At 32.8% G+C, this 14,882-nt stretch overlaps 1 protein-coding gene across 3 annotated transcripts in view; it reads left to right on the top strand.

Moving 5' to 3' along the window:
• The window catches only part of NCAM2 (neural cell adhesion molecule 2), a 570,634-nt gene that overhangs the window by 536,473 nt on the left and 19,279 nt on the right, over window positions 1-14,882 (top strand). For all 3 annotated transcript variants that reach the window (XM_005548903.5, XM_065541469.2, XM_065541470.2), the window contains exon 16: window positions 6,540-6,744. In XM_005548903.5, coding sequence (XP_005548960.1) covers window positions 6,540-6,744 — 205 coding nt within the window. The remainder of the gene's footprint in view (window positions 1-6,539; window positions 6,745-14,882) is intronic.

Here is a 14,882-nt window from a genome sequence, read left to right as displayed (position 1 = left end):
TATCATTTGATATTAGGGAGTATATTATACTAGAAAGGGCAAAGTAAGAACATACAATTAAGAGTCACGTAGACTTATTTCCAGTGTGGAAAGATATCGTACGTAGTAATATCATCTACACCAATCAGAGTTATTTAATGTCTTCTCTTTTCTTTCTTTTCATATGCTTAACCTACTTGCCTTCTGCATCCAACAATATCTCTTACGAAAATATCTACCAGTATTCTGGAAACAGCAACCAATCACCATCTTAGGACTCTTTGAATTTTTTCTCCATGTCTTTATTGCAGTTTTCCATGTCCTGAAATTAATTTTCAATCTACCTGGAGAAGATTATACATGCACATAGAAAAAGGTTAAATAAAACATTGAACTATATAAGGCATCAAAAAGCATGGCTAGTTTTACGAATCTAATAGTGGTGTTTGAAAAGCTAGTATTATCAAATATAATACATTTAATGGACAAATAATTTAATATTCCAGTTGGGATTTAATTTATACAACAAAAACATGAAAAGACACATACAATAATCCCTGCTTTAGCCAGCGATACATTCCAAAACTCTCAGTGGATGCCTGTAACCTCTGATAGTACTCCCTACATACAAAGATTTTCCTCTGCATACATACCTATGATAAACTTTATAAGTTAGGCTCAGTAAGTTAACAATAATATCAGTTATTAAAATAGAACAATTACAACAATTTGCCAGCATTGCTAATCTTGCTAAGGGGCCATTATTAAGTAAAATAAGGGTTATTGAACATGAACGCTTTGAGATTGTGACAATATGAGGGCTGAAACAGCTCATAAGTAACCAAGAAGTGGGTGGTGTAGATAACACAGATGCACTGGATAAAGGGATGATTTGTGTCCCTGTCACGACAGAGAGGAATAGCAAGATATTTCATTGCACTACTCAGAATGGCCTGGAATTCAAACTTTATGAATTGTATACTTCTGGAATTTTCCATTTGATATTTTTGGACCACAGTTGACCATAGATAACCGAAACTACAGAATGCAAAACTGATTAAGGAGGGACTGCTGTATATAAGACATTTGAATGAAGCTTGGTTTCTGGTATTTTAATACTTTGATTTTATGTTTGGCTGAAAATTTGAATGCAATTACACGAAGATATGGGGAAACAGATTTAGTAAGTCAATTTCCAAATGTCATAGGGTTAGAGAAAATGCAGCTCAGAGGGAAACTGATTCTCACAGTTGCTTTTAACAGTAAAATATAAACCAAATATACTTTTAACTTTTTGTTTTCTAAATTATTTATTCTTATGCAATGATGATATGAAGCTCATTTTTCATAACAGCAATATAAAATGATCACTAAAGACGAAACTTAAAGCAGGAATATAAGTTAGATAAATAATTTACATTGACGTATTTCATTTAAATAGTTGTTAAATAGTTGTACCTCCACTAATAGTAAAGATATATGGATATTGACATTTTTCTATAAGAATAATACATATTTTAATGTATTTGCTCTACTGTATTTTATCCATATCTTTTCATTATTCGAAGGTGAATATCCAAGGAAAAATGTTGACTCTAACACAAGTACAAAAAATGTACAACCTGGAGGCCGGGTGCGGTGGCTCACGCCTGTAATCCCAGCACTTTGCGGGGCTGAGGCGGGTGGATCACGAGGTCAGCAGATTGAGACCATCCTGGCTAACACGGTGAAACCCCGTCTCCACTAAAAATACAAAAAATTAGCCAGGCGTGGTGGCGGCGCCTGTAGTCCCAGCTACTCGGGAGGCTCAGGCAGGAGAATGGCGGGAACCCGGGAGGCGGAGTTTGCAGTGAGCCGAGATCGCGCCACTGCACTCCAGCCTGGGGGACAGAGCAAGACTCCGTCTCAAAAAAAGAAAAAAAGCAAAAAGAAAATACAACTTGGAGTCAATTAGTGATTTGCTTGTGCAGTTCTAATTTTAGGGGTTAGTATGTGACTTAGGCCAATGACCTCTCTGGATCTCAGTTTTCTTGTATCTAAATTAGAACTGATAATATTGTTTTCCTACTTTATAAATTTACGATAAAAATTACACGATAAGTCATAAGTGGAAGTATCCTGATGATCTGAACAATAAAAAATGGATTTACAATTATTTAAATTATTACTTATGCTCAGGTTTCATTTGCTAAATAATAAAACCACAATTAACTAATAAAAATGAACTTTCTGGATGTTGTTGTGAAAATACATCATTAGTAGTTCCCAATCTTAATGATGTCATTTCGTATGTGCTTATGGTTTTATTTGTGAAACATCCAGAGTACAAACAGTGGACTTTTTATGACAGAGTAAATTGGTGACAGAAAATAATTAGAATATTTAACTTTTAGAGTTATAACAGCCTAACCTCATGAGATATAAGAAAGTATAAGCATTTAAATACATCCTCAAGGTGAAATTTAATATATATAATATGTATATACATATACATAACATAACTTTCAAAAGACAAAACTTATAAACCTATTTTTAAATTTTTTTTTCAGAGAATAGTACATTTGTATATTACTGGGGTGCATGAGAACTTTTGATACAGGCATACAGTGTGTAATAATCACATCAGGGTAAATGGTGTATCCATCACCTCAAGCATTTATCTTTTGTGTTACAAATAATCCAATTGTACTCTTGTAGTTATATTTAAATGTATAATTATTCTTGACTGTAGTCACCCTGTTGTGCTATTAAATACTAGATCTTATTCTATTTTCAGCATAAACCTATTTGAAGTTCACTTCTATCCTCTGCAATGACAAAAAGATACTTATTTTTTCATAAAAATAACTTCGAGTAACCTACAACAATTGTAATAAGCTTATAAAGTTTAACTTTCTATATATAGAAAAAAGTACTAGCTATTAATATTTTAGCAATTCTTCACCATAAGAAGATAGGGCTCCTAAGAGGCAGTTATAGTTAAAAAAAGAGTAGGATCTTAATCTGATGGGATCAATGACTTGATTAGAAAAGGAAAAGAGAGAGCTCTCTCTGAGTCTGTCCCACAAGTCATCACACAGTGAAAAGGAAGCCGTTTGCAAAGCCAGGAAAGGAGCCCTCATCAGAATCCAATCATGCTGGTACCTTGACCGCATACTCTAAACCGCCATAACTGTTAGGAAATAAATCTCTTTTGTTTAAGCCAAAAAAATTAAGATGTTTTACATATATAATTTTTCTGAAAGCTTTTCTAAAGTTAAAAGTGTAGCACATCATTATAGTAGTTTAATGCTAAAAAGGTCACAGAATGAAGTATTTGTCATTTAAAAGCTAACTAGCCAAACCTGAATTATTAAAAAAAACAGTTACTGTAGCCTCGAGAAAATAATCATTACTTAATGCGAGATACTTTTCTACTTTAGATTACTGCTGAAAAGATATGTTTACAGAATAGTTTAATGTTTAACATTAGATAATTTTTAATTTAAATATCATTTCTCTAGAATTTTATAATATTAAAATAATAATTATAAGCAATACTTGTTAAATTTTAACTTTGGGCACTGAGTGCTGGAGGTTAAGTACATTACCACATTCACAGCAATCTTCTCAACAAACCTGTGACCTATTTTTTGTTGTTATTTTTATTATAACTGTTTCCATTTTAATAAAGAGGCATTTTAGTCTTAGAGATATTAAATGGCTTACCCCAAAAGTTAATGATGGTAAGTGATGAAACCAGGCATTTCTTACTCCTGATGCAGTGTTTTTAAGAACAAAGCACGACTCTTCATACTTAGGAAAGGTAAATGGGAATTTGTTTAATAAATAATATATATTGTCATTGATCTATAGGATTTATTGCCTAGAACTATGTCTGCATGTGTGAAGAACCTAAATGAAGTAGCAGAAGAGTGATCAGTTCAAACCAACAGGATCATCAAGTAAATGTATACACCAGGGCTAAACCACAATTATACATTTTTTTCCATTTTTTTTTCCTGAGCTTTAGTTGTTGAGTAATGTGCAACATATCTAAAATGAATACATTTGAATATTGAAGAAAATATTGTATTTTCATACAATCAAATATTTTTCATAGGTAAGTTGACTTCACTGTATTGTAATGATAGATTCAGAAGTGAATCATTTATATTTGGAAATGGATAATGGAAGAAAATACATACCATGATTTTTTTAACTGCAAATGGAAATCCTAGTTTGCTTGATATGTTATTTTGTAGTGTGAGGAAATAGTTCTCTTTAAATCTTGCATAGAGATATACCTTTGAAAAAATGATATCTGATCTTTGGAATCTCATTCTACACTTGTTTATTCAGATTTTTCAAAATAAAAAAAAATTAAATCCCCATGGCTGAAAAAATACGATTCTTTCTCTAGTCATTCCTCAAGCGGTTTCATGTGCAAAGATAATAGTTCTGTCGAAACCAGAAATATTCCCGGATACTAGCTAAGCAATTTTACTAAACTGTCACCATCTAAGTAGCATGTTAAAATTTGGTATAGAAAGGAGATATTGAAATTGACATAAATACATTATTTTTTTCACACTACCTTGTGTTTATTGCTAGTTTTTCTTCATGAGAAGCAAAATAATTTCAATAAAAATTATACTTTCTCGGACATGAACATTCTAAATTTGTTAATTCGGTCCCTAAGTAATTCTCATTTGCCATATCATGATGACATTGTAGAAGTATATTTGCAAATGTGAACCACAAAGTTGCCCAGGTGAAGTGCTAGGCCACTGTGTCACATATTGAATGATTTCTTTTTTTTTTTTTTTTTTTTCAAAACTGTGCTGCTTGCTTTTAGAATGATAAGAAAAAAAAAACTTAAACCTATTTTTGGAAAAATAAATAAAATAATGTAGACATGACACTCAGTCATCCTACAGAACTAGTATTCAGACAAGTCTGACATACTCAAAGTCGACCTGCTAGTGGTTGCTTTTGTATGTTAGCAGTTGTTCTGATTCCTTTGGATCACTATTTCTTCAAGTCATTATTAAAATATTAAACCTAAGTTTAAAAATATCACATAGGAAAACTTTGTTTTATATACATATTTTTTCAGGAGTGGTTTTCTCACAATTCAAATTTACATCTATACCTGTATCTGTCGCCCGTGTTTCACATCAGTTACATATTTGAACATGCAGTTACTATGCTGAGTAATAAATGTATTTTGTCATTAAAAAGACTAAACTGGGCCGGGCACGGTGGCTCAAGCCTGTAATCCCAGCACTTTGGGAGGCCGAGGCGGGCGGATCACGAGATCAGGAGATTGAGACCATCCTGGCTAATATGGTGAAACCCCGTCTCTACTAAAAAAACAAAAAATTAGCGGGGCATGGTGGCAGCACCTGTAGTCCCAGCTACTAGGAAGACTGAGGCAGGAGAATGGCGTGAACCTGGGACGCGGAGCTTGCAGTGAGCTGAAATCGCGCCACCGCACTCCAGCCTGGGAGATAGAGCCAGACTTCATTTCACACACACACACACAAAAGACTAAACCGTTATGCAAGCTAATTCTTAACATATGTGTTAAGAATCATTTTGAACGCCTATAAATTGTTTCTTTTTCTTCTAGATAATACATTATCATCAGTTTAATTTATTTCTTTATATTGTCCTTATTTTCTGATCCATATTGTTATAGCTGTGGAGTCTACCCACAGATTCTACTACAAACACGTAACACTTGATTCATCTTCATTACTACTTGCTGCACTTGACATTTCAATTTTATCAGTCAGAATACTTCACCTTCCTTCCATTCGCCTCTTTCCCGGTTACTTTCTTTATGTGTTTTGGGATTTCCTGCAACCAATATACCAACGAAAAGTGGTTTCTGTCTTCTCCTACCTTCTCATGATAGGAACTAACAAGGGGTCATAAATACCATAGCTATGAAAAGTTGCCTCTAATCTAACATATTTGTTAAAATATTAACTGGAGAAATACAGGTAAGCCATTTCTTGCAAAATGATGATTCCTACAATATTCATAGAAAGGTATATTTAAATACATTCCCTGGTAAAGCAAAGCGCTCAGAACCATCCATTTACAAGTTTAACTTTTAAAACTGACATAATCTCATACAGAAGATCTATTTAACACTTTTCGCAGAAGTTTTGACTATAATTTTCTTTTAACATTGTGATGATCTATTAATGGGTGTCATTTTCTGATAAAGTACATTTAGGGATATGATAATATTCATTATCTTTCCCACAGGGATTCAAGAACTATATTTAAAAAAAGAGGTACTTAGATGCTTTTTCTTTGTTAATTAAAAAAAAAAAAGTTTGAAAAAGATAGTCACATACTTAACACATCAATTGCTTAAAATATTTGAAACAAGGGAATAAGTGTCAACAATCATGAAATTGAATTCTACCAGTTACTATGACTTTATTCTGTCTCTTGAATTACTGGGTAAGATTTATTTTTAAAATAATCATCTAATATTTTCTAATTTAGGGGTTTAATACTTTATTTTTATTTTTATTTTTTATTTTTTTTTGCTTTTTAAGACACGCTTTTTAATGGTCTTGGGCTTGGAGCAGTCATTGGCCTGGGAGTTGCTGCACTTCTTCTAATTCTTGTGGTAACAGACGTCAGCTGCTTCTTTATTCGGCAATGTGGGTTGCTGATGTGCATCACTAGGAGGATGTGTGGAAAGAAAAGTGGCTCCAGTGGCAAAAGTAAAGAACTAGAAGAAGGAAAAGCTGCATACCTGTGAGTATCAAGCATCTACATCATGTCATATTCAACAAGTGCCACAGTCAAGCTTGAGGGCTTTACCTGAGGGCTTTTTTTGAAGTAGGGTAGTGTTTGATTATGCAACATTGCACACTGCAGTGCCTGCTCTCTGACCTTAAAACTATATAGCATAGAGCAAAGTGACTTGGACAACAGTTTATTCAAAATGGGAGTTTCACTAAAAAGAATCACTGCCATGATTTATAGATGATAAACATATAGATGGATGGACAGTTGTGCAAATGTATTCCATTTTGATTTACTCCACTGGTTTTGTTTATATTAAATAAAAGAAAGGCTTCAACAATAATCTGAGCTAAAAACTCAATTGAACTGAGTTAAAAACAACAAAATTATGGCAACTTCTACAAATGTAAGGTGTGACTACAATATGCTTCATGATTTTTTGTATAGAAAATATATGTGCTATAAAATATAATATTACAGATTCTGAATATACTATTCTAAAATTTGATCAAAAGTTAATTACATTTTAGAATTTGGAGGTCTCTGTGTAGTTCTATTTACTTAAGCAGAACATAATTTTCAAGAAAATATGTAGATCGATTTTTTAGAAAATTATTTTGTCCTGTAAAAGGGAAATTACTATGTTTTAGTATTTCCATTTTGTTTTATTTTGTTTGTCTTTACATAGATATGGATCTAACTTTGAAAGTAGAATATGATCAATGCAAAAAATTCAGCAAGCACAGGAAATCATACCCAAGCATATGCACACACATTTGTGTGTTTTGTGTAGGTTTGTATACATGTACATGTGTGCGTTAAACACAGCAATCAAAAAATGAACAGTCTTAAGAGTTCAAGACATTCCCTTTATTATTATTTTTAACCTTAAGTCCTGTCTACTGCATACTTTTTCTAACACATACAAAAGTGCTGAAAGACTTTACAACAAACAACCATATACCAACCAGGTGGGTTCCACAATTAACATTTTGGGATATTTTGTCATATGTTTATTCATACTTGAATCCATGATATTTTCTTGAATTTCAAAAAATCAACACATAACCCCCACCTAATTCAGCCTGCATATCATTACATAGAGTCTAAAATGTGTTTTCATTTATTTAAGTAAAGCCACAGAATGAAATGCACCAAATGCTTCAGTTGAAGAGTTTTGACAAATGTTTTTATATGTGTAACGCAAAACCGTATCACAATTCAGAACCTTACCACCACTCTCTGGAAGTTCTCTCATTTCCTTATCCGGTCAACCCACATTAACCTCCCCCACCCAGGCAACTACTATTACTGATTTTTCACCATAGATCGTTTTTGCTTATTTTGGAACTTCATATAAGTGGATTCGTACGATGTCTACCCTTCTGTATCTGACATCTTCAAAAATGTTGTATTAAGACCATTCATGTTTTTTTTTAATTTCAAGGACTGATTCTTCTTTAGTGTTGAATAATTTCTATTCTTTTTCTATGCATATATGGAAGCATGGAAGGTCTCATACTGTTTTATAGACTCACTTGTCTTTGCTTTATCATATAATTTTGTTTCATGGTGTCATTTACACCTTAAATTTTAAAGATACTACTTTTATTTGAAAAGTTTTTACTTGAAAGTTTTTGCTTTTAAAATATATGCCAAAATAGATATCATTTTTTTTACATATTTTTCTATATTTGCTAATCGTTTTAACATTTTTACTCTCACGGAAGTATAATATTCAAAAAGGCTTAGCTATTATCAGTGTACAGTTTAATAAATATTGACAAGCTAAGCAAGCCCATTTTTAATGCTCAAATCAAGAAAAAGAACTTTATTATTTACATCTCCTTTCCTGTCCCTATTCAATCTCATGCTAAGCATTATCCTGACTTCATAGCACCATAGATTAGATTTTCCTGTTTTTATACTTTACATAAATGAGTTTATACTTGTTGGCTATGGGATATTTTGATACGGGCATACAATATGTAGTGATCAAATCAGAGTAATTGTGGTATCTATCACTTCAAACCTTTATCAATTCTTTGTGCTAGCAACACATTCCAATTCTACTCTTTTAGTTATTTTTAAATATGTGATAAATTATTTTTGGCTATTGTCAATCTATTGTGACACTGAATATGTGACACTGAATATGACACTGAATCCTATTCATTCTATTGAACTGTATTTTTATACCCATTAACTGTTCCTACTTAATCCCCCATTCACCCTTCCTTGTTACATTTGCTAGCCTCTGGTAACAAGTATTGTTTTCTCCGTGAGTTTAAGTTGTTGTTGTTGTAGCTCCCACATATGAATGAAAACACACAATATTTTTCTTTCCGCAACTGACTTATTTCTCTTAACAATTTTCTCCAGTTCCATCAATGTTTCCACCAATGATTTTCCACTGTGCTTGTACCCAATTTTCATCCATTCATCATCCACTCATGGACACTTAGGTCAATTTCATATCTTAGCTATTCTGAATATTGCTGCAATAAACATGGGAATGCAAATGTCTCTTCAATCCCTTTTGTACATATACCAAGCAGAGGAATCACTGGATCATATGGTAGTTTCTATTTTTAGTTTTTTGAGGAACTTTCATGCTGTCCTCCATAGTGACTATATTAATTTACATTCCCACTAATCCACAAGTGTATAATGGTTTTCATTTCTTCACATCTTCATCTGGATTCATTATTGCCTGTCTTTTGGATAAAATTCATTTTAACTGGGATGAGATGATATCTTATTATAGTTTTGATCTGCATTTCTCTGATGATACTGAGCATTTTTTGTATACTTGTGGCTATTTGTATGTTGTCTTTTGAGAGAAATGTCTATTCAAATCATTTGCTCATTTTTTATTGGATTATTTGTTTTGTTTTGTTTTCTGTTGAGTTGTTTGAGTTGCTCGCATGTACTGGTTATTAGTTCCTTGTCAGATGGGTACTTTATAAACATATCCTCCTATTCTGTGGGTTGTCTCTTCACTTTGTTAATTGTTTCCTTCAGTGTCAGAAGTTTTTCAGCTTGGTGTGACCCCATTTGTCCGTGTTTGCTTTGTTTGTGCTTGAGGGGTATTACTCAAGAAATGTGTGCCCAGATCAATGATTTGAGGTGTTTCCCCCATGTTTTCTTCTAGTACTTTCATAGATTTGGTCTTCGATTTAAGTCATTATTCTGTTTTTATTTGTTCTTTGTATATGGCAAGAGATAGGGGTCTACGATCATTCTTCTACATATGGATGTCTGGATTTCCCAGTACCATTTATTGATGAGACTTCCCTATCTCCAATGTATATTCTTGGCAGCTGTGTTAAAAATAACTCTACTGTAAATGCCTGGGTTTGTGTCTGGGTTCTCTACTCTGTTTCACTTGGTGTCTGTTTTTATGCCAGTAACATGCTTTTTTGTTTATTATACCTCTGTAGTATAATTTGAAGTTAGGTAATGTGGCTCTTCTGGGTCCTTTGTGTTTCCATATACATTTTATGACTTTTTTTTCTATTTCTGTGAAGAATGTCATGGTATTTCGATAAGAATTGCATTGAATCTGTAGATTTCTTTGAGTAGTATGGACATTTTAACCATATTTATTCTTTTAATCCACAAACATAAAATACTTTTTAATTTTTGTGTCATCTTCAAGTTTTCATCAATGTTTTATCATTTTCATTGTAGAGATCTTTTACTTCTTTGCTTAAGTTCATTCCTAGGTATTTCAACTTATTTGAGCTTTTATAAATGGGATTACTTTATTGGTCTATTTTTCAAATTGTTTCCCGTTGACATGTAGAAATGTTACTGATTATTGTATGCTGATTTTGTATCCTGAAACTTTACAGAATATATTTCTTTGTTCTAATAGTTTTTTGGTGGAGTCTTTAGCATTTTCTAAATATAAGATCTATCATCATAAGAAGGATTATTTGACTCCTTCCTTTCCACTTTGGATGCGTTTTATTTCTTCATCTTTATTAATTACCCTGGCTAGGACGTGCAGTACTATGTTAATACCAGTGGTGAAAGAAGACATCCTTGTCTTGTTCCAGATCTTAGAGGACTTTCCATTTTTCCTGGTTCAGTATGATACTAGCTGCAAAAGTGTCATATATGGCTCTAATTGTCTTGAAGTGTCTATGTTACTTGTATACCCAGTTTTTTGACAGTTGTTATCATGAATTGATGCATTTTATCGAAAGCATTTTCAGCATAAATGGAAATGATTATACATTTTATTTTGCTTACAGTCTGTTGATATGATGTATCACATTTATTTATTTGCATGTGTTAAACCATTCTTGAATCCCTGGGATGAATTTTACTTGATCAAGGTGAATGATATTTTCAATGTGTTGTTGAGCTCAGTTTGCTCATACTTTGTTGAAGATTTTTGCATTCTGCATTCATCGGAGATATTGGCCTGTAGTCCTGTAGTTTTCCTTTTTAGTTGTGTCTTTGTCTGGTTTTGATGTTAAGGTAACATTGACTTTTCCTTTTTAGTTGTGTCTTTGTCTGGTTTTGATGTTAAGGTAACATTGACTTTATAGAACAAGTTTGGGAGTTTTCCCACTTCCTCAATATTTTTGAAGAGTTTGAGTAGAATTGGTATTAGTTCCTCTTTGATGTTTGGTAGAATTCTTAAGTCAACCCATCAGGTCCTGGAATTTTCTTTAATGGGAGATTTTGTATTACTGCTTCTATCCCATTATTTATTTTGGTTTTGGATTTCTTTATAGTTCAGCCTTGGTAGGTTGTATGTGTCTAGGAATTTATCTAGTTTCCCAGTTTGCATATAGTTTCTCTTAATATTCCCTAATGACTTTTTTTTGAGATTAAGTCTTGATCTGTTGGCTGGATGGAGTGCAGTGGTGTGATCTCGGCTTACTGCAACCTTCACCTCCTGGGTTCGGTGATCCTCCTGCCTCTCAGCCTCCTGAGTAGCTGGGACTAAGAGCAAGCACCACCATCCCCAGCTAATTTTTGTATTTTTGTAGAGAGGGGGTTTCACCATACTGGCCAAGTTGGTCTCGAATTCCTGACCTTAAGTGATCTGCCCACCTTGGTCTCCCAAAGTGACCTCCTAGGGCCTCCCAGGCATGAGCCACTGTGACCAGCCATAATTTTTTGAATTTTTGTGATATCAGTTCTTATATCTCCTTTCTCACCTGTAATTTTACTTATTTCAATTATGTGTCTTTTAGTCTGGCTAAAGATTTATCATATTTTTATCTTGTGAAAAAAATCACTTTTTTATCTTTAGGTTTTCTAAGTCTAAATTTTATTTATTTCCGCTCAATCTTTGTTATTTATTTTCTTCTACTAAGAAGAAAATTTTGGGTTGGGTCTGCTTTGGCTCTTTCAGTTCTTTAAGATGCATTGTAAGGTTGTTTAGTTAAAGTTTTTCTGCTATTTTGGTGTAGATGTTTATTGCTGTAATGTCCCACTTAGTACTACTTTTGCAGAATCCCATAGGTTTTGGTATGTTGTGTTTCCATTATCATTTGTTTCAAGAAATTTTAAATTTTCCTTCTTAATTTCATTGACTTAATGGTCATTCAGGAGCATTCAGGTCATTCCAAAATTCCTCTTGTTATTGACTTTTAGTTTATTGTTTTCTGTTATCAGAAAATATGCTTGATATGATTACAATTTTTTGGAAGTTTTCAAGAATTATTTTGTGGCCTAACATATGATCTATCCTTGAGAATGTTTCATGTGCTGAGGAGAAGAAAGTGTATTCTTAAAAACGTGGATGAAATGTTCTTTAAATGTTTATTAGGTCCATTTGGTCTATAGTATATTTTATGACTTATGTTTCTCTGTTGATTTTCTGCCTGGATGTCTTGTCCAATGCTGAAAGATGGGTTTTGAGGTTCCCAGCTACGATTTTGTTAGGATCTTTCTCTCTAGGTCAAATACTATTCGCACTATATATCAGGGTTTTCCAACGTTGGGTGCATACATGTTTATAATTGCTATATTCCCTTGATTAATTAACCCCTTTATCATTTTATAATGACCTTATTTGTCTATTTTTACACCAACCCCTTTATCATTTTATAATGACCTTATTTGTCTATTTTTACAGTCCTTATTCAAGCATTTTAGTCATTTTCTATTAGGTTGTCTTTCTTTTCTTTACTGATATGTAGGTGTGTTCTTTTATACAACATGCTCTATGTACATAACCTGGGCTATACATATAAATTATGTATATGCAATTTATTATGAATATAGATAAACCTTTATGGTATAAAGAAAATTATATATGTAATAAAATATTTACATATGAAATACAATTTTACATATAACTTCTTTTCTTATTTTGTGGATTCTTTTAAGTGGCAAAATGTGTCTCTGGGGAGGCCGAGGCGGGTGGATGACCTGATGTCAGGAGTTCGAGACCAGCCTGGACAACATGGCAAAACCCTGTCTCTACTAAAAATACAAAAATTAGCTAGGCATGGTGGTGGGTGCCTATAATCCCAGCTACTCAGGAGGCTGAGGCAGGAGAATCACTTGAACCTGGGAAGTGGAGATTGCAGTGAGCCATTGCACTCCTGGATGGGCAACAAGAGCAAAACTTTGTCTCAAGAAACAAAAAACAAATTTTTCCCTGGTGAACAGAAGTGCCTGATCTTAATGTACTTTAATATTTTAATTTGTCTCTTTTTTGTCTTATTTTTAAAATATTTGCCTATCCTGAGGTCACTAAGGCCCTCTATATTTTCCAGTAAATCTTTATCATTTCACATTTTACCTTTAAATATACAATATACCTGAGTTAGGACTCCACACACTTTTCAGTTAGTATTTTTTACACTATGTTTAGAAAATAGCACCAGTAATTGAAAATGTCATTCTTTTCTCACTAATAGCAGTGCCATGGTTGTGACATCTCAAATGGCAGAATTCAAATAGGCCTGTTTCTGTTCTTATTCTATTCCATTTTTCACCTTCTCTATCCTTTCACCAACACCAGGCTTTATTAATCTCTAAATCTTTGCCATAGTTGTTTTCTAACTGATAGAATAAGTTCTCCAAGTTTGTTGTTCTTCAAGATTGTTTTGCTAGTCTTGATTCACGTATCCATTTAAACCGACTTGCAATTCCAAATGTTAAAAATGCTACAATTTTTACTGGGATTGCATTAATTTTGTAGATTCATTGAAAGAGAATTAATATCTTTGCAAGATAAACTATTTTAAGCAACAAATCAGTAATAACTTGTGTGAGCTTTTTAAAGAATCTAGATTTACTTATGAAGTGAAATTTTAAAAGTTCCTCATTCTTTCACATGCAGTCCTTTTAGGTTGCTGTATATGTTTAAGCAGATGGTGTTCTGCACAAATCCAAAGAGGGCTATTTATCAGGGTCATGACACCACTTGACTTATGCAGAAAATGAGTGCAGTAACCTTAGGACCAATTCCCTTACTTCAGTAAAGAGCTATTCATTAGAATGCATTATAACTAAACAATAAAATTTTAAAAAATATTTCTATCTATGACCACTCGTCTTAAAATACGTATACCCATGAAACATAGTGAAATCATCAAGATATTCTCTAAATTTTAAACAGAATTATTTTTATTTTTGCTAGAAACAAAGCAAATTGCTTTCCTAATTTAAGATATTTTCTCTAAGTTACTTTTTAAGTTTCAAAAATTGCTGACTTTTCCCAATTCTCATTTCATTGAATAAAGTAATTTTGATAGAATTAATTCAGTGGAAAATTTAATTTACTACCTGTAATACTATAATTCAAATGCAAGGTATTATGGACACTCACCCTGGATATGACCATGAACAGTAAAGAATACTGATAAGACACTATAAACAATGGCAACTTAAACTCATGTAAAGTACTGCACAATGACCAGACTTAGCTAGAATTAACTGAATGGTTTAGGTGTTTGAAATCCTCTTATTACATTTTATCATTTATAACTGAAGAAGACATCAATTTTAGAGTTTCTTTTTCCTTGCCTATAAAAATGAAACCATGGGCCATGCGATTTTAAACTTTCTTTACAAATCTACAATTATTTCACTCCAATTATGAACTGTTCAGTAAATAACTCTACAGTTGATAAGATCTCAGGAGTTTGTGGGAGCCAGAAGCATACTGT

Source organism: Macaca fascicularis, chromosome 3, assembly GCF_037993035.2.
Source record: "Macaca fascicularis isolate 582-1 chromosome 3, T2T-MFA8v1.1".
Taxonomy (NCBI): Eukaryota; Metazoa; Chordata; class Mammalia; order Primates; family Cercopithecidae; genus Macaca; species Macaca fascicularis.
Note: the sequence above shows the minus strand (reverse complement) of the source record. Positions and strands in the feature narration are given on the sequence as shown.